Source organism: Pomacea canaliculata, linkage group LG6, assembly GCF_003073045.1.
Source record: "Pomacea canaliculata isolate SZHN2017 linkage group LG6, ASM307304v1, whole genome shotgun sequence".
Lineage (NCBI taxonomy): Eukaryota > Metazoa > Mollusca > Gastropoda > Architaenioglossa > Ampullariidae > Pomacea > Pomacea canaliculata.
In genome coordinates, this window is record NC_037595.1 from 28049772 (window position 1) to 28077012 (window position 27241).

At 42.4% G+C, this 27241-nt stretch overlaps 1 protein-coding gene across 1 annotated transcript; it reads right to left on the minus strand.

Annotated features, from left to right (window-relative positions):
- Nucleotides 1-19026: 19026 nt before the first annotated feature.
- LOC112565842 lies at nt 19027-26434 on the minus strand. Its single transcript, XM_025241671.1, has 6 exons — nt 23943-26434; nt 23537-23580; nt 22078-22488; nt 21460-21633; nt 21060-21156; nt 19027-20607 (listed from the first exon to the last, which is right to left on the minus strand). The coding sequence occupies exons 1-6, from the start codon at nt 23951-23953 to the stop codon at nt 20118-20120; spliced, it is 1227 nt and encodes a 408-aa protein (XP_025097456.1). The 5' UTR covers nt 23954-26434; the 3' UTR covers nt 19027-20117.
- Between the last annotated feature and the right edge of the window lie 807 nt (nt 26435-27241).

Consider the following 27241-nt stretch of genomic DNA (forward strand, 5'->3'; position numbering starts at 1 on the left):
TGGGCGTGTGTGGGTGTAATCTAGATTCTTCCCTCTTTAATTTAATTAGCTAATTTCATTTATTTCTTTTCGTGAAGACAATGTCCTTTATGTCAATAACTTATCATTCTGTAAAGAGGAATTTTTTTTCCATCAATTTTACCATCAACTGTCTACCTTTCTCATACGCAGATTGTTTAAGAATAATATTTTTAATAGTTGGCTTCAGTTTCATTCTTCAACACAGAATTTACTAGTGACATTTTCTGGTTGTCTTCAGGTGTGTTGATGTTTATCTTCTTCACCTGACGCATAATTATTCTTAAGTGTTTTAGAGAAAGCTATAGTTGTTTTAATAACTATTTAGGACAACACTTGGAAGAGAAAATGGATCAAACTATAGTCCGCCCATAATTGCGGTGACAACGCCCGCGATTATCTGAGGCGAAAAAGTTTAAAACTCATCGACGAACAATTAAAAAAAATTTCATTTTTAGCAGCAACCTTTGTACATTTTAAGGGCAACATCACACATACCCACACACAAAGAGATGGCGAAGGTATAATTCAAAGCCATTTTCATGAAATTTATTCTTTAATTTCTCCGTATTCATGGTAAATGTCTTTAGTCTCAGATCACTTAATCCAGCGGTTCTCAACCTGTGGGTCGCGACCCCCTGGGGGGTCGCGACGTGCCTACAAGGGGGTCGCGAAGGTGGTCATTTTTTAAAAAAAGTTTCTTATACTGGTATTAGTGAAATTAGTTTACATTGTGTAACCGAGTGGTGCGGGGGCTCAAACTCCAAATCTCTTCTTCCTATTCAAGTACACTGTCTCGGCAATGCAGTGACTTCTCACTTCCAAAACTCAAAACACATCCCCCTCTAAACAATTAAGTCTCCAATCTCCCTCCTCTCACCTTTTGCCCTCTCTCTCTCCCCCAATCTCTCATCGCTGACTACCCTCTCCCTCTCCAGTCACATCTCTCTCTTTGTTTTTAAACATCTAAAAGGCACGCATTCAGGAAACGTCCATCATTCACACCTTTCATTCGCACGTGCTCAGTCCTAGTACTCTAGGTCCCTGACAGAAGGCCATGACCAGACAATGCGCTGCGACTGGATAAAGACAGCAGTTTTAATCCAAATTTTTGGATGCAAGTACACGTGTTTGTCCTGAAGAAGATAGCCATGGATAAATTTGTGCTGCGAAAAGGAACTGATTGCGGTGGTTTTTTGAAAAGAAAAAGTGAAGAAACGAGCGATGTGCAAGTTTTGGGTGCTGGAGCCGATGAAAAACAGAAAGGCCTGCTACGAAAGTAAGAAAGTATGACAATGAATACTTGAAAACTGGTTTTACAAACATTATTGTTGATGGTAAAGAACGGCCACAGTGTGTTGTTTGCCTCGCAATATTAGCTCCAGAGAGTATGAAGCCAAACAAACTACGGCGCCATTTGGAAACTCAGCATGCGGAATTAGCTTGCAAACTCTCGAATTTTTTGAACGAAAATTGCAAGAATACAAAGAGACAAAAAAATCATTTGTCTCACATACATCAATTCCTAAGAAAGCTTTGATGGCTTCGTATCAAGTTTCCTATCGCATTGCTCAAAACAAAAAAGCACATACGATCGGAGAGTCATTAATATTGCCTGCAGCAATGGACATTGTACGGACCATGATAGGAGAAGATGCTGCTACGCAACTGCAAGCCATTCCTTTGTCAAATGACACAGTTCGCCGAAGAATAACTGAGATATCTGAAGACGTGTCTGATCAGTTGATCAGTCGTATAAAAGCAAAAATTTTGCTTTGCAGTTAGATGAAGCTACTGACACTGCAGGTGACTCACATTTGATTGCTTACATTCGTTACGTGTGGGAAATACTCTTCTAGAAGACTTTTTATTTTGCAAGAAAATTGAACGCAGAGCAACAGCCCAAGATTTTTTGGGGATTGTCGATGACTTCCTTAGGACCAAGGCATTTCCTGGAGTTCCTGCGTCGGCTTGTGCACAGATGGCGCCCCTGCAATGGCTGGAAAGAAACAAGGGTTGCAATCTCTTATTAAAAAGGTTGCTCCAGATGTAGTTTGGACTCACTGCATGATCCACCGTGAAGTTCTAGCTTCCAAAGATTTGAGTGTTGAGTTGAACACAGTGCTAACAGATGTCATAAAATGGTGAACTTTGTAAAGAACAGTTCTGCCAGATCTCGCCTGTTTTCTCTTATATGTCAAGACATGGGAGCCGACTATGACACCTTGCTCTATTACTGCGAATCAAGGTGGTTGTCGCGTGGAAAAGCTCTCGCAAGAGTCTTTGAATTGCGGGAAGAATTGTGGGTGTTTCTGAAGGAGAACTCTTTCAACAAGGCTGACCTGAACAAGAACGACCGATGGCTGCTGCTAATGGCATATTTATCGGACATATTTGAGAAGCTGAACGTTGTGAATACTTCTATGCAAGGGAAGGACACCACCATATTACAAACAACTGACAAGATGAATGCTTTCGTCCGAAAAATTTCGTTGTGGACGCAAAAGATACGCCAAGAAAATATTTTTGATATGTTTCCGTGCTTGTGTAAGTGCAAGGCTGACAACTTGAATCTTGATCAGGTGAAGAATGTAATTATTGCCCATCTAAACGGACTGCAAGAAAGGTTTCAGCATTATTTCGCTGAAATTGATGTGACTAAATACGATTGGATTCGTAATCCATTTCTGGCTGATCCTAGCACAAGCGGGTTGTCCACGCAAGAAGAAGAGCAGCTCATCGACCTTTCGAGTGACCAATCCCTGAAAATGGTCTTCCAAACAACACCAGTGCCAACATTCTGGATTAGCATCAACGGTGAATATCCTCTCCTTTCTGAGAAAGCAATGAAAGTTCTGCTGCCATTTTCAACTTCATATATGTGTGAGCAAGGATTTTCAGCATTGGCAGCACTGAAGTCTCAATACAGAAATCGTGTGGACGCAGAGGCTGAGCTGCGAATAGCAGTGGGTACGAACATCGCACCCAGGTTCGCTTCTTTATGCAACAGCAAGCAGGCTCAACCTTCTCATTAATCAAAGTGAGTGTCTAATAAAATAATATTTATTAGCTTTAGTAAAATTTCATTAACAGTTATACTTATTGCAGATACGAACTTTGTTCTTCCTTTGTTGAATTGCATTGATTTCCTCGACGCGGCGTTCGAGGTTAGCTAAGGCTCCCCCCCCCCTCTTCCACCGACCTAGCCGGCTAAGGGGGGTCGCGGACGTACCGGTGTTCGTCAGGGGGGTCGCCACATGTAAAAGGTTGAGAACCGCTGACTTAATCGTTGGTGAACAAATTCGATACTTTTAATCTTAGAATTTCCTCTACAGTGCCATTTTTATCTCAAAAACGTGCAAAAGGAGAAAAATTAAGGATGTGGCCTAAGCATTACTGGATCCAGAAGAGGGAAACTACAAAAAATTTTTTTGCACGGTCGTCACGCATGAAGAACATCAGAAACTCCGACTCTGTCGAGTGAAGCGGTCAAATCTTTTCTGGTTTGGCAAAAGTAACCTATGGAATGGTCTCGAAAAAAATTTGTAAGCCACTGCTGCAAATCTGTTGTCCCCCATCAGCTAGGTACGAAAAAAGATGCGGATTCACCTGAGTGATTATAAGTAATAGATTAGGCGTTGCTTAACAGAGAAATCAGCTTTGTCATTCTCCCTTTTGTCTCTAAGGTTTAAATACACTTAAGAAGTGATATCTTTTAATATTCAAAACTCTCATGACCGTTGTAACACATCCCTGTAAACATTTACTATAACCCTCAGTGACGTAGTGACCCACTATCCTCTGGCAACTCTCCACGTTACAGCTCGCCATCTTGTATATATATCGTCTACTTTACATTAGATCCATTTCCAATTACAAAACAGCATAAACCTTAACGAAAACACTTATCCACTGTTTTCATTGGAAATAAAATTTTTACAATAAAAGGCAAACAAACATAACAAGATGTTACAATATTCCCATGGTTGAATAATCTTAATTACGTAGTACGTTCAGCGGTATGTTTCCATGGGCTCATACCTATCTTTACACCTTCTTATTAATGGTTAATTAACAGAATTAACAATCGGAGATACCCATCAGCCGCAATGATATATCTAACAAATACAAAGCAGCTTTTGCTTTTCTCCATCTTTGCCCATGAACGAAGGAAGGAGTAATTCTTTCATCGTACATGTAAAAAGCAATCTAATTAGGTTCTAATTGGTATTTTGATTATCATTTGAATATCCTTTAAGTACATCTGTGTTTAAATGTTTCGATAGTTTCGTTGTGCAAGGTACAGTATGATTCATCATTTCGAATGTTACATGTATAACACTCAGGCTCAGATCATCTTGGACGGTATGTAAAGTCGGATAAATTTTCATTTAACAACATAACCACTTTGTTTCATTTAATAATTTCATAATAGGATTTCACCCGTTTAATTAAACATGCGCTTATTAAAGAATGTGAATAAACTAAAGTGACATAAGTAAGAAAGTACCTAGATAGATTTTTTTAACCTAGATAGATTGTTCATCACATACATAATGACCTCATCAAGGGTGTAAACTTTCTCCTTTCTAATAAACTAAACTCACTTCTATTCTCCAAGTTTTCAACAATTAACAAATGGAGCAACCCGATAAACAAAAAGAGCATTTTCTTCGGTCTTGTGCCTTTCGTTAAGGCTGAAAGACAAACCCCAAGTTATTACTTTCAATATTTATATATATATATTTCAATATTTATAGTACACATGACAACAGCACCCCTTATAATATCACTGAGAATATGTAATTTAATAACCTTTTAGCGCCACCTTGTGTTAATTAAGTCAACATTATCTTCATCTTATTGTTGTTCAGTCAGCTTGCAGTTGTCACTAGAGCTACAAGTGCGGACAAGGAGAAACCCTTCTCTCTCATCTCACGCCATGTTAACAACACCATCAGCTTATAACATACGCAAATTTCACTACTTTTGTCCCGACTAGTCCGAAATAGTCCGCACAACACCACTGACTGAATAAACAACAAAATAGTTTAAAGCTTCACAGAAGAACTTCTCATGGCAGTTGGGACATAGACGATCAGCCTTAGCTTTTCTCTGTTAGTAATGTTAGTATTTAAATAATGGGAAGACTAATTCCTTCAGCGGACAAATTAATTCGCGGTTTCGACATTTTACAAGCAAAAACCTTAAACTGAATGGCCTAAAGATGGTATTAAAAATCAAATAATTTAAAATTATTTGTATTGTCTTTTTTATAATCTTTTATTGAGAAAAAAAACGTTATTTTAAAAATGCATAATCTGATTTTCGCCACTTTAATTACATAACACATCTTCCTCCATTGTTCACCATCTACACGCTGCACAGCAATATTGTTCTTTTTTCCATAATAAAACATAACCCACCCAAACACCAAATAAAAATTTGTTTAAAACTCTTCCAGGAGTTTTATTTCTTTCACAGCGTTTGTCATCTGATGGCACCTTTCAAAATCTACCTCATGCCCTCGTCGCAAAGAAAGTATAGCAAACTTTTATGCTATCAGTATACATAGCTACAAATGTCAAAATCATTCAGTTTTAGCAAAAGCGTTCTCAGTCAAGATAATCAGTCAAAGAAGTAATGTTGTTTGGCTTATTTAGACCGTTCATCATGTCCATTATAATGTCAAAGGTCAAAACCTTCTCCTGTATCCATATCCTTGATTTGTTTGATCACAGCGTCTCTACCCTCCCTGTTGTCAGTGGCCTTGACCTGCTTGATGTTGTGGAGTGAGTAGCCTTCACTGTGTACTCGAGACTGGAGGCGCTCCAACAGACGCACCTCCGCGGCCTTCCGTCGTTTCTCCATCACCGTGTTAAAGGTGTACAGAACGGGTTAAGGGCGGCGTTAAAAGGTAAGACAAAGATTGCCATTGACACGTTTATTTCGCCAGGAATGGGGGTACCTGAGGCGGCCAACACACCCAACAAAGCCACAGGAAAGAAGCAAAGAAAACTGGACACAACGACTGAGGTCAGGCGGCGCGCCACGGACAGGTCAGCGGTGTTTTTGTTGGACGACGTGGACAGGGAATTCGCTCGGACAGTGTAGTAGATGATAAGCTGACCGATGGCGATAAGAACGAAAAGGACAAAGTTAAGGATTATAACGATACCGAACGAATAGTCATGTCCCCCGAAACCCTTTCGCGTTATCGGAAGCGGCACACAAATGCCGGTCTGGCTGTAGAAGTCCCAGTGTGACGTCATAGGAAGAAGAGGAACGGCCGCCAGAACGAGGCCAACCACCCACGCAGTGCAACACGCTACTGTAGCAGAGTGTTTCTTGAAGCGAACTGTACTAAAGGGAAACTGCAGCACTAGAAAACGGTCCAACATGATAAGGCAGATGATGAAGGCCGACACCTCGGTTGACAACAGACACAGAAAGCCGGCCACGTGACACACCGAGCTGGCTTTCCATGTGGTGTCGTGCCACAGGTACTTGCCTCGATACACCTGGTCTGCTCCACCGATAATGGCCAGGTAGATGCCCATCACAAAATCAGCAATGTTGAGGTTGATGACGAAGACACTGTAGCTCGCCTGGTTTTTGAGAAAGAACCTGGACACAAAACTCCCGCCGTTGCCCACCAGGGCTAAGAGACAGAAAACCCAGAGAAAAACGCGGTAGACGTTAGATTCTAGAAGGTCCTCACAAGATGAAATTTCATCCATTACAGTAAAGCACGATCCCTGATTTAAATGTTCCGGCAATACTTCCTGGCAGCACAGCTTGTAGTTATCGGAGTACAGGACCAGGATGGATGTCAAGTCTTTGAGGACGTCTTGTGAGAAAGATTTTACTGGGCAACCTCTCAAGTCAAGGTGCTGAATCAACGGTGTTGTACTGAAAGCGTTTTCTACTAGAACCTTTATTGGAGAATACGACAGATTCAGATATTTTATTGTCGGAAAATTTATAAGTCGCTCGCTATCGTAAGTTTCCAAGTTGGACAAGGACAGATCGATGTGCATCAAATTCATAAATATCGTTGACTGTGTAGGGATCAGTGAACTTAAAGGGTTTCCTGACAAGATCAGATAACGTAGATTTTCTAGACTGATGAAGACGGACATTTCTATGGTCGTCAATAAATTATGTTTTAAGTCTAACATTTGCAAATTTCGTAAAGTTACACTGGACAGAGTACGAAGTCCACAGTTTCTAAGAGTTAGACTCACTAGATAGACACTGTTCTCAACGCTTTCATAAGCGAGACCTGTTCCACTTGCATCTAAATACCGGATATCCGGGTACTTACTGACGTTGAAGGTGCTGTTGCACACAAATGCGAGACCCTGACATCTACAAATATTTGTTGGACACTGACAGAACCTCTCGTCGTCCTGCTGCGGACACTGGAGCACGCCGTCACACACGTGCGAGGGATGCAGGCAAATGATGGAGGAGTAACAGCGGTACAGACCAGGACACGTGTAAGTCTCGCAGTTAGTCTCGTCCTGTTTATCCAGACAGTCGTACACACCGTTACAGCGCATGAAGACAGGAAGACAGTAGTCGTCATCACTACAGCGGAAATGAGTGTCGGGACAAGACTCGTAGGCGTTGAGTGGAGTGAAGGCTAAGTGTGTCAGAGACACTAGGTTGACGATTGCTGGAGGAGCTAATGTAGATTTTATACTTTTCCCTTTGAGTGAACAAATTTCGTCAGAACGGTCAACGCAGTGTTGAATCCCGTCGCAGAGATCTTGCATGTTTACACACTGGTGATTATCGCATAAATATGTTTTACACCCAGAAAACTCGCAAAATTTCTCGTCAGAGCCATCTACACAGTTATACCTGAAGTCGCAGACGAGAGAGTAAGGAATCGTCTGCAAGTTGTCGCACTTGAACATGGGTACCCGACCCTTGCTAGGAATTTCACAAAAGGAAATGTAGTTCTTAACATTACAGTTACTTTCTATGGCGCACGACAAGAAGTCCATTGATATTTGTTTGTTTGAGCATTTCACGAACGAAACATATTGTCTATTCTCCAGAGTGTCATTGTTGCTTATAACAGGATAAGCAGAAAATGTCTGTGGTGTCTTCGTTGTATTGTTCTTTGGAGACTCGCACAAAGGTTTCACAGTGTAGTCATCGTTACAGTTGACGACAGAAAGTGCGACACTGTAACCAAACCTCAGAATAAAACAAATGTACTCATTATATCGATGAAAAGGCCAATCTACTTGTACATAATGTGCCATGGTTCCATCAATCCACTGAAGAACATCTCCATACATGAGTTCTAAGTCTGAAGTGTCTGGACTAAGGAGACCAACATACACGTGTGCCGATCTCTTGCCGTAATCTAGAATTCTCTGAAAGTCTCTCCACTCCTGTGGTGTTTTCAGTGTGACCAGTTGTTGTCCGTATGACTGACACATAGTCGAGGCTTGTTTCCAGGTAATTCTTCTAGTTTGATTCTCAAACCTGTAACACTTATTTCCAGCGTCTATGAAGCCCTCACCACAGCTCTGGGTGGTGTAAGGACATGATACTTCATCTTCCCCACCTGACATTCTCTGTCCAGGTTACAGTGTAGGTGATCTTTGAACGTTGTGGTAGTATGGAACAGAGCAGTTAAAAACACCAGCATCTAACTCTTTTGGAGTTTCTAAATAAGAATGAAACGAAAATAGCATTTTAAACCCAGTTTTAACATCAATATAGTCTGACACAAACATCAGGCGCAGTGACGAGTTAAAAACTCGAGGCAGGACATTATCGGATCCACATTTCTTCCAGACTTCTGTTTCACCACCTCCATCAACTTTTGTCAGTCTCAAGTAGTCCAATGAACAGCAAGAGCTACAGTTAATGTCTATTCGAGAAAAACTTATCATCACCGTGTGTCCTGGAGGTGGAATGATGGTCACAGAACCGTTAAAGTAATTTGGATATTCGAGTACCCCGTCGTAACCTGGTGAAGCCACGTACCCCGAATTCAACGAGGTATTCACGACCAGCAGATTTTGCCTCCAATTTTGTACTGTGGTATTGAAGCGAAATTTTAATTTCTAATGGATCCTTTATCCATGTCTTCCAATCGATGGTATCGAAAAAAAATACTAGTTTATTCGTCAAAGAATATGCTATGGGCGGCAAAAGGCCGCTGACCCCACATGCGTAGGTCATTGCATATCTCCAGTCGAAATCGAAAATATTGAGAAGTATATAATATTGTAGACATAATGACTGGTCCCCACTATGATACCGATCAAACACGACAGTCACGAACTTTCCTTCTGGCACCACGATGTTCCACGTGCAGTTTAGTCTACCACTGTTTGCAACGACAACCTCGACCACCCCTTCACTCGCGGAGATGGTCTCAGTCGTTCGCGAAGCCATACAAGCCTCGATGTTTACTCGAAAGTCTGCTGGTCCTGTTTGCTGTATGTATGACCAGGTGTCAGTGACCTTTGACCCTGTGGAACCCAATGACCCCAGCGTGTGTCCTGTGGTTCCATAAGTTGCAAGTCTGCCAGTTGTCATCGCCGTTCCGTCTTGGTATTCTCCGGTCCTTCTAGAAATAATGTCAGGTAGAGCATCACTTTTCCTGGTCGTTGAGTAATGAACACGATTGTCGACACTTTTTGCAGTAACATCAAGAGTTTCACCATCTCCTGACAGTGAGACTTGCTGTCCTCTTACTTCTGTTGCCTGACTGACATCAGGTACTGACATATAACTCTTTCATCAAAGATGTGTTCTGGAACTTAAACTGACTAAAACTCTCCTCTGTTGTGAGATACGGATTTCCTTGAGTGAAAATTACACTAAGATAAAGTATGATGTACATTATTGTTCTTCATACATGGGATCATTGGTAAAAACAGTCCATTCTAACATCAAGTGCGATCATGTTTAACAGAGTTTATTGCTTGCAAGAAAACCCGAGCATCTAGCTAGGTTTTCTTAAACAGTTAATAATCAATTGGTGATCAATTACTTTTTTAAAATTTTATATTTTTATTTTGCCTATAAAACATTCTATAGTTTTAGTTCTTTGTCAACATATAAAAATGTTGATGATGTTCTTGAGGACGTACACTACTGTACGTGCACCACTGGAATTTTAAGTACTGGTCGTTCCTAGAGACTGTTATTATTTGTTTTGCACAAGGACTGTTTTGCCGATGACTGTTGTCTGTGATGAAACTCAACATTACATCTCTCTGTATCAGTAGACATCAGTCGCCACTATGACATGTCTGGTGTCTCTTAGTCTACTACCTTATCCACCTCCGTTCCACATCTTATACACAGTTTTGAGAAGAGCGGGGACATGTGGGGGCTCATTTTACACCCATCCCTCGCTTCAATCTTATCGACTCTTTCCTTTCATTTTTATTTCTGTTTGTGAAGAATAAACTCTTGAAATAGCTTATTATTGTGTGAATATATTTTTATCATTAGTCTTCCCATCTATTGTCGACCTTTTTCATTTGCAAATTTTTTCAGAGTAATTAATTAGCTGCAGTTTCATTTTTATACTCAGAATCTACTTGTGACATTTCCTAGATGTCTGTAGACGTTTATCTTCTTCACCTGCATAATTATTCTTAATTGTTTTAGAGAAAGCTGTAGTTTTGTAACAATTTTTAAGGACAGCCCGTGGAAAAGAAAATTGATGAAACTGGCGTCCTCTCAAAATCGTGGTGACAACGCCCACGATTATCTGAGGCGAAAAAGTTCAGAAATTCTCTGAACAATCGATGCTAAACTAACCAAGAAACAGTAAAAACAAATTATTTTTAACAGCACCCTTCGTATTTGTGAAGCCCCGTCACACAAGCGCACGTGCACACACACACACACAGATGAATGGTGTGTGAATCAACACAATTTTCACGAATAGTTGTTCTTTATTAATTTCTTCTTGTATGTGGATCACATGAATTTCTCTCTCGTGAAGCACTTTGTTACAACGTTCCTGAGTTTTCTAATGAAACGTAGTCTCACTGTCATGTGGTAATTTCAATGGGAAGGTAACAATCCCCTGGGGGAAGTCCCTTCTCCATCACTCCTCCCTCCACTACCTCCACGACCAGCGCGATGAAAATAATGCAGACTAGTGTCGACATGTCTTGTCATAATTCGCCACAATGTGGTTGGTTTACCCGAAAACAGCATCAAGCTTAACAAAAACACTTATCGCACCACTTTTTCTATTAAAATTAAAACTTAATAAAAGCAAACAAACAGCAGCAGATGATGTTTTGATTGAGTGACATGACTGTAACAAGATGTTACAATCTTCCCTAACCCCGAGTTCAATAATTTTAATTACATGCTACGTTCAGCGGTATGTTTCCATGGTTAATACCTATCTTTACACATTCTTCTTAATGGATAATTAACACGATTCACGGTTAATTAACACGATTAACAATCAGAGCCAGCATCAGCCGCAATGACATTTCTAACAAATATAAGCAGCCTTCGCTTTTCTCCATCAGTGACCATGAACGAAGGAAGCAGTTACTCTTTCATTATACATGGAAAAAGCAATCTAATTATGTTCTCATTAGTGGCTTGATTTCCATTTTAATATTCTTTAAGTAAATCCGTGTTTGCATGTTTTTGTGGTTTGTTGTGGAAGCTACAATATGATTCATCATTTTGAATGTTACAAACATAAGACTCAGGCTCAAATCAACTTTGATGATGTGCAAAGTCGGATAAAATTTCAATTAACAATATAATCACTTTATTTCTCTTAATAATTTCATAATAGGATTTCAGCAGCTTCATTAGATATGTCGCTTTATTACAGAATGTGAATTAAAACATCGACATCAACAAGAAAGTACCTCATCCACCATAATTGCAGGTCATCCACGAGGTCACCAACACATAAAGCTGTTTATCGATGATGACTGTTTACAAATAAGATGACTAGACAAGACCAAGCCGAAAAGCCACTATTAAGTCCTGGCCTCCACCACTCTGTCGTATTTACTAATTTTATTACAAAACTATTTCAACACAAAGGGACGGAATACAGTCAGTTGACAAGGTACATTAAGAGTTACATCCCTTGATGCAGGAACAGGAAGATAATTTTCATTTTTCATCGTGCACCACTGATCTTGTGTCAAAAAATAGTCACAATTTTCGGTACTTTTTTTTAAGTACCATTAATGATTCTCGTAATCTCTTGAAAGTAAGACTTCCTGTTTTCTTAAACCCGTTGTTTGCCTGAAATCCAAGCGATTCAATTGGAACGCGGCGGTGTCGAAACCTGTACCCTCAGAACAAGAGCTCAAAGCATTTCTGCTCTCCTGTTTATCCCTGTTCCATTCCTGTCGTCTCTGTCTCCTCAACTTCTGTCGTTCCTCATTTTTTTATAAGTAAAGATCTATACAGCCACCCACTCGTCCATCTCTCCTCACGGCACTGATGACAATCACTTCAGGTTCGATACGAAAATTTCCTAGTGTACTCTTTCAATCCCCACCCGTCTCCTCTGCTAGGCGCTTGCAAAGTAAAAATTATCTGCAGTTTAAATGTTATTATCTGAGTGTCATATGCGGCATTAAAAAAACTAACAATCAAAAGGAAAACAGAAGTAAATTACCGAATTAACAACATCCACGGCGGGTGGAGGGTTGGGGATTGTTCAGCGAACTTGAAATTGTTCAAACGTTTAGAGATCAAACATCGTCAGCACGCGCTTGGTCCATCACATGGACACCACGTGCAAGAAAAGTGAAACAATACCCGGGTGACGATCCACCCTTGCCGCGGTGTAATCAGCGTGCGTCCCTCAGAGCGGTTGAAAGGTCAACAGGTCTCTCACCAGAAAAAAAATCTTCGTGCTAAATTGCTTTTATACGTCCATCTGATCATGTTATTATTTGTCGGAAATCCACTCCTCAGAGAAACGGGTAGCAATGACAAAAACTGTTGTTTCTATGAAAACAAACGAGATAGAGTATGTATGTGCAAACTTAAGGGGGGAACTGAGCTCGTAGACTGGGAGGATCTGGGTTTTGATGCTATTGGTCAGGAAATGCGAAGGGTGTTGGTGGATGGGAAGGGGACTTGCTGGACTGTTTGTTTTGAGTAGACTATTATTTTATCGACTGTTTCCGACTGTATTTATCTGGGTGGTGCGCCTAACCTCTTCAATCTGCGTTTTCTGATGAACTGGTCTTGCTAGCTTCTGCTTCTGAACTGAAAGTCTTCGAAATGATGAGAATAGTTTTTTCTTGGGGATTTCAGTTTAAGAATTCATATCCTTGGTGTTGTGTATGGACTTCTGTGAGGTTTCTTCTCGTTAGAAGAACAGACTGTTTTAACTGTGTCAAAAGCAAAGTTTCATTGAAATGTACGAAACTGGAATCAGGACCAGCAAGAGATATCAATAAAAAAAATCCAAAACAGCGACTGTCAGTTTTTGGGGGAAAATTTATCTTTGCTGCTTAAGAATTTGAATGGAGATTTTCTTTGCAGTAGTTTTGTCCATCGTCCACTTGATGGTTGAACTGAAAATTTCCTGAGAGAAACATTTGGAGAAACATGGCATTCATTATTGTATTTCTTTTTGTGGTTTTCACACCAGGAAGTGAATATCTTGAAACGTACGAGACTCCATGTAGTCCGGAATGTCCTGATACTTCTACTACGGATACAGATGTCGCCAGCAATGGCGGTCAAACAACAGTTTTCAGAAACAATCAAATGTCACAGATGGGAGATGAAAGTCTTGACATTCTCTCCACAACAGAGTTAAGCCAACATGAACGCTTACTTTCAGGAGGCAGGGACTATTTTGCTTCCAAAAATGAGAGAAATATTCTTCACAATACGACTTTCGAGACATCTGATGCTCTTCCTGGCATGATTTCCCCACGACCAAAAGAGTATCCAGCTAAAGAGGTGATGGAGACAAATGGCACTGGACTCGTGACCTTTGGATCCATGGGACGCCCACTAGAAGGACAGGAGCATGCTGGGTCAGGAGGAAGTGACGTCAGTCAGCAGAACACTACCTCCCCAGTCCTGTCCTACATAGAGCAAACACAATCAACCACATTTCGGGTAAACATCAATGCTTGCCAAGCTTCGCAGAAGATTGAGATCATATCCGCCAGTGAGGGTGTGGTGGATGTTGTCGTTGCAGTAACAGCACTGGTGTACTAAGCTGCATGTGGAGTCTCGTGGTGCCAGGGGGAAAGTTCGTGACCATCCAGTTTGACCGTTTTCATCTTGGAAACTCTCCCTTGTGTCGAAACCTTATGGTGTTCATGCTTCAAATCTTCGACCCAGGTGACACGTATACACTCGCAGCTGGATGCGATGTCAATGGCTTTTTGCCGCCATTCGTACATTCCTTGACGAATCAAGTGATCTTCAAATTCAAGTACGACTTTTTACCGACAGGGTTAACGAACTCTGTGGCGATACAGTTCCGGTTCAATTCCACAAGCCAAACCTTGAGGCGAAACCTGCAAGTCGTGAATACCTCATCAAAATCAGGGTACGTGACCTCACCCGGCTACGATGGCAAGAGGGGGTACCCTAATTACTGTAACAGTTTTGCGATCATCACCCCACCTCCAGGACACTCGGTAATGATCAGTTTTTCTCGGATGGACATAGAAAGGAGTGACTACTGCTCATATGACTCTTTAAAGCTGACCAAGCTGACCCCCGATGGCGAAACTGATGTCTGGAGAAAATGTGGAGGAGAAAATGTTATGCCTCGAGTTTACAACTCTTCACTTCGCTTGGTGTTTGTCTCAGACATGTATCTGGTGAAAACGGGTTTCAAAATGTTCTTTACTTTCCACCCGTACTCGGAGACTCCAAGTGAGACCGAAGCAGGTTTTTCAACTGTTCTGTTCCACACTACGAGTCGTTTAAAGATCACGTGACCTGTAACCTGGACAGAGAATGTCAGGGCGGTGAAGACGAACTTGTCGTGTCCTTACACCAACCAACAATGCGGTGCCAGCTTTGTAGACATGGGTGGAAGGTGCTACAGGTATGTGAATCCTAAGACAAACGTTTCCTGGAATGAAGCCCAGGCCATCTGTCAAGAATACGGAGAATTATTACTGACATTGAAAACGCCGCAAGAGTGGAGATACTTTCTGAAGTTTTTGGATTACAGTAAGAGATCAGCTTACCTGTATGTCGGTCTGTCCACATCCGTCTCAACTCTAGATTTCCTTTACCTGAAAGTACTACAGTGGGTCGATGGAAATATTGCCTATTATTTACAGGTAGATGAACAGTCCAGCTCCGATACGATACCCGTGTGTTTCATGATGGGCTCTGGGAATAGACAAACTCTTTCTTCCTTCAAATGTACTTTTAAAAGACCTGCAGTGATACTGTGCCAGTCTCCCAAGATAAATGTCAGCAAAGAAACACAGATTTCTCCTTCCTATCCTGAAATAAATTATGATGCCATCCCGGGTAGAATACAGAACGTTTCATTCGTGAAGTGTTCAAACAAACAGATATCAGTCGACTTCCTGTCATGCGCCAAAGAAAGTAACTGTGATGCCCGTCGCTATATCTCCGCTTGTGAGATCCCTGGCAAAGGACAGGTACCCATGTTCCAGTGCTACTACAACTCGCAGACGATACCCTACTCTCTGCTCTGTGACTACAGGTCCGACTGTCTCGATGGCTCTGACGAGAGATTCTGCGTGTTTCCCGCATGCGCAGAGAGCACGTGCGAAAACAAACAATGTCTGTCTTTCAACCACCGCTGCGATGGCGTCCAGCACTGCTTGGACAGGTCTGATGAAGAAGTGTGAAGTGAGTATCGAAAATACAACATCCACCTTACCGCCGCCTGCAATCGTTAACCTGAGTAACGGAAGTAAGTTAGCCTTACTCCGCTTAACGCCTCCGAGTCTTGTCCCGACACTCATTTCCGCTGTAGTGATGACGACTACTGTCTTCCTGTCTTCATGCGCTGTAACGGTGTGTACGACTGTGTGGATACAGGACGAGACTAGCTGCGAGACTTACACGTGTCCTGGTCTGTACCGCTGTTACTCTTCCACCGTCTGCTTGCATCCCTCTCACGTGTGTGACGGCGTGTTCCAGTGTCCGCAGCAGGACGACGAGAGGTTCTGTCACCTGACTTGTCCTGTAGGTAGTTGTACATGTCAGGGTCACGCTTTTGTGTGCTCTAGAGTGTTCAACGTCAGTGAGTACCCGGATATTCGTTATTTAGACGCCAGTGGAAGCGGTCTGACACAAGAGAGCGTGGAGAACAATATTTTCTTGGTAGCCTTGATTCTAAGGAACTGTCGTTTACACACACTGTCAAATTTTTACTTACCAAATTTACACATTTTGGACCTCGGAAATAATTTACTGACGTCTGTGACCATGTCTGTCTTCTTGAGCTTGACGAATCTACGATATCTGAACTTAGCAGGAAATCCTTTAAACTCCCTCGTTCGCGCAAACTTCGGAACACTTCTTGGGAATCTGAACGAGATCGACCTCTCCTATTCACACTTGGAGACCTTTGACAGCGAACCGCTAAAAAATTTCCCAAACATAAAATATCTCAATCTTTCAAATTCCCCAATCAGAGTTCTGGTTGGAAATGCCTTCAGTGCAACTCCGTACATCCAAAGCCTCGATCTTAAAGGTTGTCCAGTGCAGTCTTTCGAAGAAGGCGTTTTGAGGGATTTGGAGTCGCTCGTTGTGATGTTTGCCGAGAACTACAAGTTGTGTTGTCGCGCAACCTTACCGCAACACTTTGATATTAGAAACTGTTACACTACCATGGATGAAATTTCCTCTTGTGAGGACCTTCTAGAATCTAACGTCTACCGCATTTTTCTCTGGGTTTTCTGTCTCTTAGCCCTGGTGGGTAACGCGGGAAGCTTTGTGTCCAGGTTCTGTCTGAACAACCAGGCGAGCTACAGTGTCTTCGTCATCAATCCTCAACATTGCTGATTTTGTGATGGGATTTACCTGGCCATTATCGGTGTAGCAGACCAGGTGTATCGAGGCAAGTACCTGTGGCACGACACCACATGGAAAAGTAGTCTGTGTGTCACGTGGCCGGCTTTCTGTGTCTGTTGTCAACCGAGGTGTCGGCCTTCATCATCTGCCTCATCACCTTAGACCGTTTTCTAGTGCTGAGGTTTCCGTTTAGTACAGTTCGCTTTAAGAAGCATTCTGTTGCAGCTGCTTGTTGCTCGGCGTGGTGGTTGGCCTCGTTCTGGCGGCCGTTCCTCTTCTTCCTGTGACGTCACACTGGGAATTCTACAGCCAGACCGGCATTTGTGTGCCGCTTCCGATAACGCGAAAGAGTTTCGGTGGACATGACTATTCCTTCGGTATCGTTATAGTTCTCAACTTTGTCCTCTTTGCTTTTATCGCCATCGGCCAGCTTATCATCTACTACACTGTCCGAGTGAATTCCTTGTCCACGTCGTCCAACAAAAACACCGCTGACCTGTCCGTGGCGCGCCGCCTGACCTCAGTCGTTGTGTCCAGTTTTCTCTGCTTCTTTCCTGTCGGTTTTCTGGGTGTGTTGGCCGCCTCAGGTACCCCCATTCCCGGCGAGGTAAACGTTGCTATGGTGATCTTTGTCTTACCTTTGAACGCCGCCCTCAACCCGTTCCTGTACACCTTCAACACGGTGATGGAGAAACGACGGCGGGCCAACGAACTGCGGCTGTTGAAGCGCCTCGAGTCCCGAGGTCACAGTGAAGTCTTCTCGCTTCGTGACCCTGGGCTGGTGAAGTCTGCGAACGCAGGGGCGTGCAGGGAATTCGTGCTGAAGCAGATCAAGGTATGGATCAAGGAGAAGGTTTTGACCCCCGAGGAGGTCATGACTGAGGTCAAAAAGAGTCTTAAATAACAAAACTGGGATGTTTCTTTGACCAGGCATCACGCCCGAAAATGCTTTTACTGAAGAAGAAAAATCTTTTTTAATACTTCATTTTTTACAATTACTACTAACAGACCTGACCTTTGAACTGTGAAATGTTACTGTGTCCAGTCTTATAAACAGACTAGTCTCCGCTGTCTTAGCTTTGTCTGAGGGCATTGTCGCATTACGATGTCCATGATGATTTAATCTTTTTCCTAAGATTGAAATTTTTGTTGTTGTCGATAGCAGTTGTGTGATCAGATGTAGTAACCTAGCATGTCTAGTCTAACCCCCATGTATCATCTCGTTATCGTTCAGCATCTGTTTGACTCTGGTTTATTGTTGTGATTAATGGCAGCTCTTTGGACAATGAAATAAGTCATTTTGTTACATGTCGATCTTCTTATTCACAAGTCTCCGTCAAGTAGCTGAGCACTTCACATCTGTGTCCTCTCTCCTCCTACCTGTAACATCTTAGTGTCCTCTCTCCTCCTTCTTGTAACAGTTTATTGTCCTCTCCTCCTACCTGCTACATACTAGTGTCCTCTCTCCTCCTACCTGTTACAGACTAGTGTTTTAATTCAGGTATAGACATGTAATGATGGACTGTTGCGTTTATCCTACATCAGTTTTCGACTTGATTTTCTTAAAATATGTAATAAAACTTTGTTTTGAAAAATCACTAGTTCCACCTGTTTGGAAGAACCGTCGAGGTAGAATGAACAGGCAGCGTGTGTGTGTGTGTTTGCAAGCACGTCTAGTTCTGTACCTTCATGCACTTGTGTGTTTGCTATGGAAGTGTTCACATACGAGTACATATATGTGTTTACATGCTTCTTCTCAATCATCAGCTTGTTTTGCAGTTGGTGGCAATGACAGCTGTTAGTATAAGTGAATATTACAAAGATAAATAAACACTTTCTCTGTATTTGTTCATCTTTGTTCGAAGGAAGGCAACGGAAACACGTGATCGGACAATGTCAGTGGGTAGTGAGCATCTCGTGTGTCTTAATGTTTTGTTTTGTGTGTACATCTTGTAATTATGTCTACGTGTCTCTGTAGAAATAGAAAAAGCTTCCAAGTCACACGATAGACAATAGATTTTTATTTACAGTTTATTTTCTCACATTCGCACAAATATGCACGCTCACAAAATCCACCCATACACACACATTCTTGTTCTCATTGCACACACACACCTTCTGAGCTTTGATTATATTCCAAATATCCTCATCAGAAAAGATTATTTTTTTGTCCATTCTTTCTCCACAAACCGAACACTGACCGGCCCTCTCCTAGACCTAACCCAGGCTGAGATACCAGGTGAATTTTTTAAAGTCCGACGAGGGGAACAGTCTGTCTGGGAGGTCGCCAACAATTTAACCGTCAGCTTCTGTACTTGTCCCCATCTGGCCAGGTAGCCGCTGAGAGAACATTGCCGAAAATATTTATTGTTCAATTTTTAAATGACACATCTCTCTACTTCCTTCATCTGTGAATGTTACTGTGTGTTCACTTACATTTTATTTATTGCCGCTTTGTCTGGGTCTTTCTTAAATTCTTCCATCTTTCGAAAAAATTGATATTGCGGGGTTAAAGATTTCCCCCTCTCGGTGCCTACCAAAGCGAAAATCTGTCAAAATGTACAGGGTAGGTTTATGTATATACTTCTGGCAGTAAACACTTCGGGAACTTTCGAATCGAGAAACTTGTCAAGTGCGCATGACAGGACAAGTTTCCGTCATCCATGTATGTTATCTATTCACTGAATTTCATGGCATTTTTATTTACTGAAGTTCCCAGCAGACAGATTACCGCTTCTGACTTCTTCTGGCATCAAGGTTTTATTATCGTCAAAAATGACTGTTGATGGTATCCGCTATGATGCCATTATGGTAAGACAAATTCTCACATTTCGACTTGTCTTGCGAGCAGTCTTGTACTGCTCTCTTCTCTAAACTATTTTTGCCATCCACAGACGTGTTCTGGATGCTGGACTCCAACCCAGGGTGGTCTCCTCTCGTCTCCCGCCACAGAAGTGCGTCTGCAGTGCAGATGGTCGGATGGGAAGGGCGAGGAAGTCACGTTGTTTGTGATTGGCTCGTCAGACGATCTTGTAACGATCCCTGTGATTGGATGTTGCTCGGCGACACGACTTTCATGCCCTGGAGGCCAAGTCTCTGTCGTCTGAGACGAGATGGAAACAACACTGTTTGTTTTTGTTCTCTTGTTGGTAGGGAACCTCTTGGGTTGGAACCATTCCATGTGATTTTTGCGCCATCGACAAAATCTCGTTCACTATTATTCCATCTCCTGCCGGCAACAGCAGCACGCCGTTCACGACATTCGGAACCGTTTCTCTTGGAGACGAGACATGGCCGCCACCTATGCCCACGTTGTTGAGGAAGGCGGAGTAGTTGAAGCTGCTGACGGAGGAAAGCATGTCTGTGGGGACGCTGTACACACTGTCGGGATGCGAGGACTGGATGATGTCTGTGTCTGTCTCCAGGGCGCTGTAGGGCAGGGACCAGGCGCTGGACGGACGGTGGGAGCCGAGTGTCCGTGTGGTGGACGTCCTGTCAGACACGCTCCGACTGTCCGCTTGTCTCATTGTGATGGCATTCAGGGGCAGGGGCTTCCTTCGAATTCTGAAAGGAATCAGTGTGATACAAATGTATTAAAAGTTAAGAAACATTACCCTGAACTAACTTTATGTTAAGTTCTAACGCCTTACTTTGATGTCGTGATTTTGGAAACCGACTAATAAATGACTAACAAACTCTGAATGTAAATATTCAAAAAACGAATTGACCTGATCTGGAATTTATTTCCGAGCCTGTTATCTACCTAACCATTATTCAAGGGATGTAAAAGGTCTGTATAATTGTTTATATCTTTGGACACAGTTACTCTACTGGCGTTTGTATCCATTATTTTTAGTAGTGAAATCATCGCCGAAAGAGCTGTTTGAAAATTTAAATTAAATAATGAATATAGTAGAGCAGTTACACCTCACTTGTTCTTCCTGCACAAACAGTACTGTAAGATGAGGACAAATATTGGCTGCACGTATTCGGTCTAAGACAATGATAATTAATACCTTATCCAGCAAACACATGCAATGATAATAAGAGCGACGACTCCAAGGCCTGCTCCCACAGAAACACCAATGGCCAGCTGCAGAACATCGTATTTCCCTGCAAATAAATCACGTGATTTGTGAGGGACCGACCATCCATATTCCACCTTTTGCAGCATGCAAAAAACACTGCTATGACAAATTATGCATAAAATACAATGTAGACATAAGTCTTCCTTTAAAAGTCCTCTAGCTTAAGAGTGTAAAGTTCGTGTTGTAAGGTCTCCCAGAGTGCACTCTTTGAGGGATTATGGGATTTTAATATTTTTATATTTTTATTGATTAATAATAGTAATAATTAGTGGTAGTATTTTGCTTTCATAGTCGTCCATTTAGAAATGTTTCACAATCATGTTCTCACCTGTTTTCTGGCCGGTTTCTTGAGTCTGCTCGTGCGAGTGTGTCGTGCACGTGTCACAAGGTGTCACTAGTGGGGCTGAGCTAACACTGCTTCCCTCTTGAGACTCTTTCGTCGACAGGGACTCGAGGGGTCTTGTCTCGGTGGATGTTTGGCTGGTGGACATCTCTGTGTACACTGTATAAGATGATTTAATTAATCCTTGTGACCCTCTACCTTCTTGCAAAACTCATTTGAAAGCACGCTTTCTTTTTTTATTTTCTTTATGTGCCGTTATGTACACTTGTTTCAAGCTTCTTCCGTAAGCATTTTGTTAAAAACACACTTTCACTCTGTATTCTTGCCTTAATAATTCTACTGTTAAAATGACTTTCATAATTATACTGCTAACAGTGAACTTTCACCTTAACAAAACAACCAAGTGCTGGACCCAGATGTCGCTTGTTGGCTAATTAGTAGTTCAAAAGAGACCAATGAAAAAGAAAGACAACTCGTCGTTTAATAAGTGCTTGGATTCGATTATAAGAGAACAAGCGTTATTATTATTATTATTATTATTATTATTATTATTATTATTATTATTATTATTATTATTATTATTCAGCAAGGAGCTACTCATACTGCGTTCACACTTGTACTGGATGAGGGAGAAGGAGGAGGCATGGTTGAGGCCAGAGGCATCCATGGCGTCACATCCGCCGTAGCTGTAAGCAGCCGGAAGAGTGCAGTCCCCCTGTCCGTCGCACTTCTGGTGGAACTTGTCCTGGTTGTCCTTGGAGTAGGACCTGAGGCAGTCGTTGTTGTTGTCGTACTGACAGCAGGCCGCGGTGCTGACGTTGGCGTCGCAGTTGGTCAGCAGCGCCTGGCAGCCCTGACTAGTGAAGGTGCTGGAGGGTTTGAACCCGTACGACAGCGCCACCAGGTGGATGGTTTCATCCGGCCCACACGACAGGTAGTGGTGCCCACAGGTTCCTGTGCTGTAGCAAGCATTCGACACTTTCGTCTCAGCAGCCCACAAGGGCGCCAGAACACCTGAAGATGGTTACATGAAAGTTAGAACATCAGTCTGTAGTACTTCCTATCCTCTGCAGAAAAATTAGAAAAAATAACTAGAAAATTATTATAAATCAAAATATTTTACGTAAAATAATGGCTTGATAATGATCCTTCCTTAAACGAAACATTTTCTCTGAATCGGATATTTTACCATTAGCAAAACTCTTCAGTCCTGGATGTCCACTGACTTACAAGTACGACATCTCTCTCACCCTCACTTAGTGTGTCTGTGTGTCTGTATGCTTGTGTTTGCAGGAGATGGTGTATGATTGTCTTCGTTTGTATGTGTGTGTGTACGTGAGTTAAAACCAATAGTTGGCGATGTCCAACATGATGTACACATCCACTTTAACTGCATCCTACATCAAAATTGAGTTTACCGGAATAGAAATCAAGCCTCCCTGTTGTTTGTTTACACATTTTCCGACGCAGCAATAAATGTATGTAGTATCTAAACAAAGAAATCTCTTGGGTGTAGGTGGGAAAATGTTTTGTAACCCTCTTTCCCGAGTCTACAGCCCTCACAACAAGCCTGCTGCATATCCGCGACCTTTTGCGAGCAGTCCGCAAACACGGCCTGGGGGAGGGCTGAGGTTGGGAGGGAGAGTCAACCTCCCTCTCAACCCTCCCACCACCATCCCACACACATCATGGCCGGAGGTAAATGCACAGATTATCCAGGCGGCTGGCAGGACCTGCGGATTCAGGCGACATCCGATGGTAAAGTTCTGCCCTTCTGAGCAAACACCACCAGGCCAGCTTGGTTACAAACTCGGACCGAGCATGGCTGCTGACATTTCGCTTGACTGCGGTGGAGAAAAGAAAACTTTGAGATGGAATCGCTGATTTCCTGGCTTTTGTTGCATCACCATGCGTGGGTTTGAGATAAACTTGATGGACATTAATTGCCTTGGAGTGGCGAAACTTTGGGAAGAAGGAGTGACCTTTCCTGACAACGCCTCTAAGCGAAGATACAAAAATGTTTTACTCTCTCACACCTTCTGATGTCAAGAAGTCTTCTCACCTAATAGGATGGCAGGGACAGAGGCCATCGCCACATTCAAGAACCTGTTTAAAAAAAAAAGAGAAAAGCCACAATGGAAATATTAATTAACTCAAACACTCAAAGATGAAAAGTTACTGTTCATACAAGAGATGAAATTGAATATACAATATAGACCAAACTCGGAAAAGAAGGTTTAATAAAGATACCTTCTCCCAATTCCAAATAAAGTCTATATTTTGCAGTGTACACAGCAGAGCATACCATGGGAAGTATGTGTGGAATATACTACAAAATTAAAGACAAACTTGACAATTGTATCATTCATACTTTCAAAACTACAACCCATAGAACAATAAATAGCAGAGACGGGAAATAGAGAGAAATGTGGAAGAGGACAAAAAAAGGAAAAAAAAAAAGAGCTCACCCAGAATGCATGCCAGGCACGAAGTTGACTTCCTTTCGCACTGTCAGGAGAAGCAAGCAATTATCTTTCACGAGGTTCGGAGAATGTCTTCGGCCTAGGCCATCTTCTTGTCGCACCAACACACGTCCCGCCTTGAACAACTAATTGCTTACAAGTTACGCCGTGTGACAAGCACCGTGTGTCCTGCTCTAACTTGTTCCCTTCATCCTTGCTGGCGATGGTGACAAATAGGCGGCCGGCCGGGACGCGGGGCAAAAGCCAGATGTCGGTCTGGGAGGACGGGTGAGTTGCAGGACACTTTCATTCTCCTGCTGTCAGCGCACCCAGGGTGGCCAGCGAGGTGTTGTGCCCATCTTTGCAGCCTGTGCGTTCTCAGTCTCAGCCTTGTTGCCGGGTTTCAGTGCAATCCCTCTAGCAACCGTAGGCTGATGTCCACATCTGTACATGTTGAATGTGTTGGTTGTTCTCTCTCTCTCTCGCTTGAATTTTGTTGGGTTTTTTTTCCTCCCTCGTTTGTTCCCCACGCATTCGTCATTCTGTGTGTGCGAGTGTGCGAGCGCATCTGTGTGTATGCATCTATCTATGCATGTCTCTGTGTGTGCATCTGTGTATGCATGTATGGCTGTGTGTGTGTGCACGCGCAATCCTGAATAATCGGGTATGCGGGTATGTGAACACGCTCACAGGCGCGGGTAGCACTCGGGTTTCACCTCTGCAAAGGTTGGGCTGAGCTGCTTTGGTTGCAAGTGTACAAGCCCTTTAGGAATGCTCGTCATCTTCATCTTTTCTGTAATCAGTTTGCTCCTCTGTACCCCGGGTGCCTCCTAGTGACTGTGGATGGCGACTGGTGTCGGCTGACTGCTGTCTTGAGCCCGTCAGACACCATGGCGCTCCCTCAGGTGATAGAGAAATGATGTTACTGCCTCCTTCCTCTTACTAAGCCCTGTAAAAATGTTTTAGCTGGCGAGGCTACTGTCTGGATGGATGGAGATTCCGGTGTTTATACAGTTATTTACATTTACCCAAATGGCCGTTTAATAACTTAATAATGTAGTCATGATTATTACAGATACTAGAGATATGGAAGCACTTGAGCCTCCAGGCTGATTTCTACAAACCTGACATTGTTATGAATGTTCAGATTGACACAGCAAGCCCAGTGTTTGGGATGCCCTGCCTCTGTCTCTCCCTACAGTAGAGTCATTACATACTTTCCCCTGGGGTTTTTAAACCTATCTCTTTCGGAAATATCTACTGTAATCGCTGTCTCCTGCCTGTTACTATCTCCAGATTCTCTCATGTTGCTGGCAGTGTTTCCTATTCATGTCTGTTTGCCTGATTGTGATACCCTTCTCTTCACTATCTACTGTTCTTTAAACCTTGTAGAGCTCGGCTGTGTATATGGAAATGGGCTAAATAAATCCTATTATTATTATTATTGTAATGTATTAGTATTAGAATCAACATTAGTGCATAATTAGTTCTTAATTAGTATTAGCATTCGTCTTGCGTGTATTTTTAACAATCAATACCAATGTACAATAGTTTTTTCTTTAGGATCAGGTTCAGTTCATTTTAAAATAATAATTCCCAAAATATGATTACATAATAATGACTAATTTTCAATATATAAGCCTTCAAACATCGACACTCTCATCTGTGACTAGGAAAGCAGATGAAAGTTACTCTCCTGGACTGGAGAGTTCTCTGACGTGCAATTAAGTAGTGTTTGTAACAGTGAGCGTGGCTCAGTTCAACAACTCTATGTCCGAGTCACATGAGAAAACATCGCTCAGTTTGTCATGTTTAAGAAGCGATTTTTGCCCAGATAACGAAATGATAACGAAATGGCTGCGTTTGGAAGTTCGCACGGCACGTTTGAACAAAGCAGATATTTGTTTATACAAACATTTTAATCCACTAACGTGTGTGGCCATTATCTTTAGGAAATTACAATAAGTATAAACTAACTACATCTGAGCGTTGAAGCGAATATTCAACAACAGAACATCGTGTGATTATCTTTTTTTCTGTTACCGAGGACTCAGTTATTCCTTTTCGAAATTCATTGTTTCTGTAGTCGATTCATTAAACAATGGTGAAATGAAGATTGCTAAGAAGAACGAAAAGACGAAGAAAAAAAAACAACAACCAAGAAGACAGAAACAAAAGAAAAACAAAGAAATCGTCTACCAGCAGTCCAGCAACACAAGTTCATGGTGTAGTTGAATGTACAGGGGAGAGAACTCGAATGAAACAAGCTTCAGAAAAAAAGTTGCCCTCGTTTCACCGAGTTCGCGGCAAACGGTCATGTCAGCTAGCTGTCTGCTGGCAGAAGTAATAGTAGGTTAGCACTATACACTATGCCAAATCAGCATTATACATTGTCACATCAATATTTTACACTAAAATCTCTTCACTTTCACAGCATCCTCTACTGTATAAATTACAAATTTACATCTCAGCACCAGGACTTTTTTCGCTTTCTGTTGTTATCAGAGTCAAGGTCTCCTACCCTGTGTAGCTTGTTGATGCTCAATTATGCTAACAGGGTCGGTACACGGACTTTTCGCCGACGGACGTTTCGCCGCCGGACGTTTCGGAGCTGGACGTTTTGCCGACCAGACGTTTCGCCACCGGACGTTTCGGAGTCGGACCTTTTGCCGACCGGAATTTCGCCGCCGGACGTTTCGGCGCGGGGCACTTCATTTCGGCATTTCACGCGGGACCTTTAGCCGAAGTCAAGTGTAGGACGCCCCTTAGCTCACACATTTCTCTCGCCATTGTATCAATGTATCAGTGAACTCTCTCTCACTATCCCTCCTCATGTGAACCGTTAGCTCACACATTTCTCTCGCCATTGTATCAATGTTTTTTCTCAAAGCTATTGCGCATAATCTGTGACAATCAAAGTGAACTGTCTGTGAAGTCTGTGTGTAAAATTTGTTTGAAATAAAGAATTATTGTGTAATCTAGTAGTTACTTTCATTCTTTGAGAAGTAAGTAAGCTCTCTCTCTCTCTCTCTCTCTCTCTGACATAATGCGGCGAAACGTCCGGCGGCGAAACGCCGGTCGGCAAAACGTCCGACTCCGAAACGTCCAGCTGCGAAACGTCCAGTCGGCAAAACGTCCGACTCCGAAACGTCCGTCGGTGAAACGTCCGTCGGCGAAACGTCCGCACACGAACAGGGTCAAGGTTTGCTCTCACTTGTTTATGCTATTGTCTAGTCGTCTGCTGCGACTTATTAACTACGTCCATCACAACAACAACAACAATAATAAATACTTAATGAGAAGAT

What these genes read in the sequence shown, in the direction of transcription:
- LOC112565842 (XM_025241671.1), bottom strand. An exon ending in CCAGTACAAGTGTGAACGCA is followed by an intron (nt 21,634 to 22,077) that starts GTATGAGTAGCT and finishes CATCTTATACAG; the next exon opens with TGTACACAGAGATGTCCACC. An exon ending in GCATGTGTTTGCTGGATAAG is followed by an intron (nt 20,608 to 21,059) that starts GTATTAATTATC and finishes GATTCCTTTCAG; the next exon opens with AATTCGAAGGAAGCCCCTGC.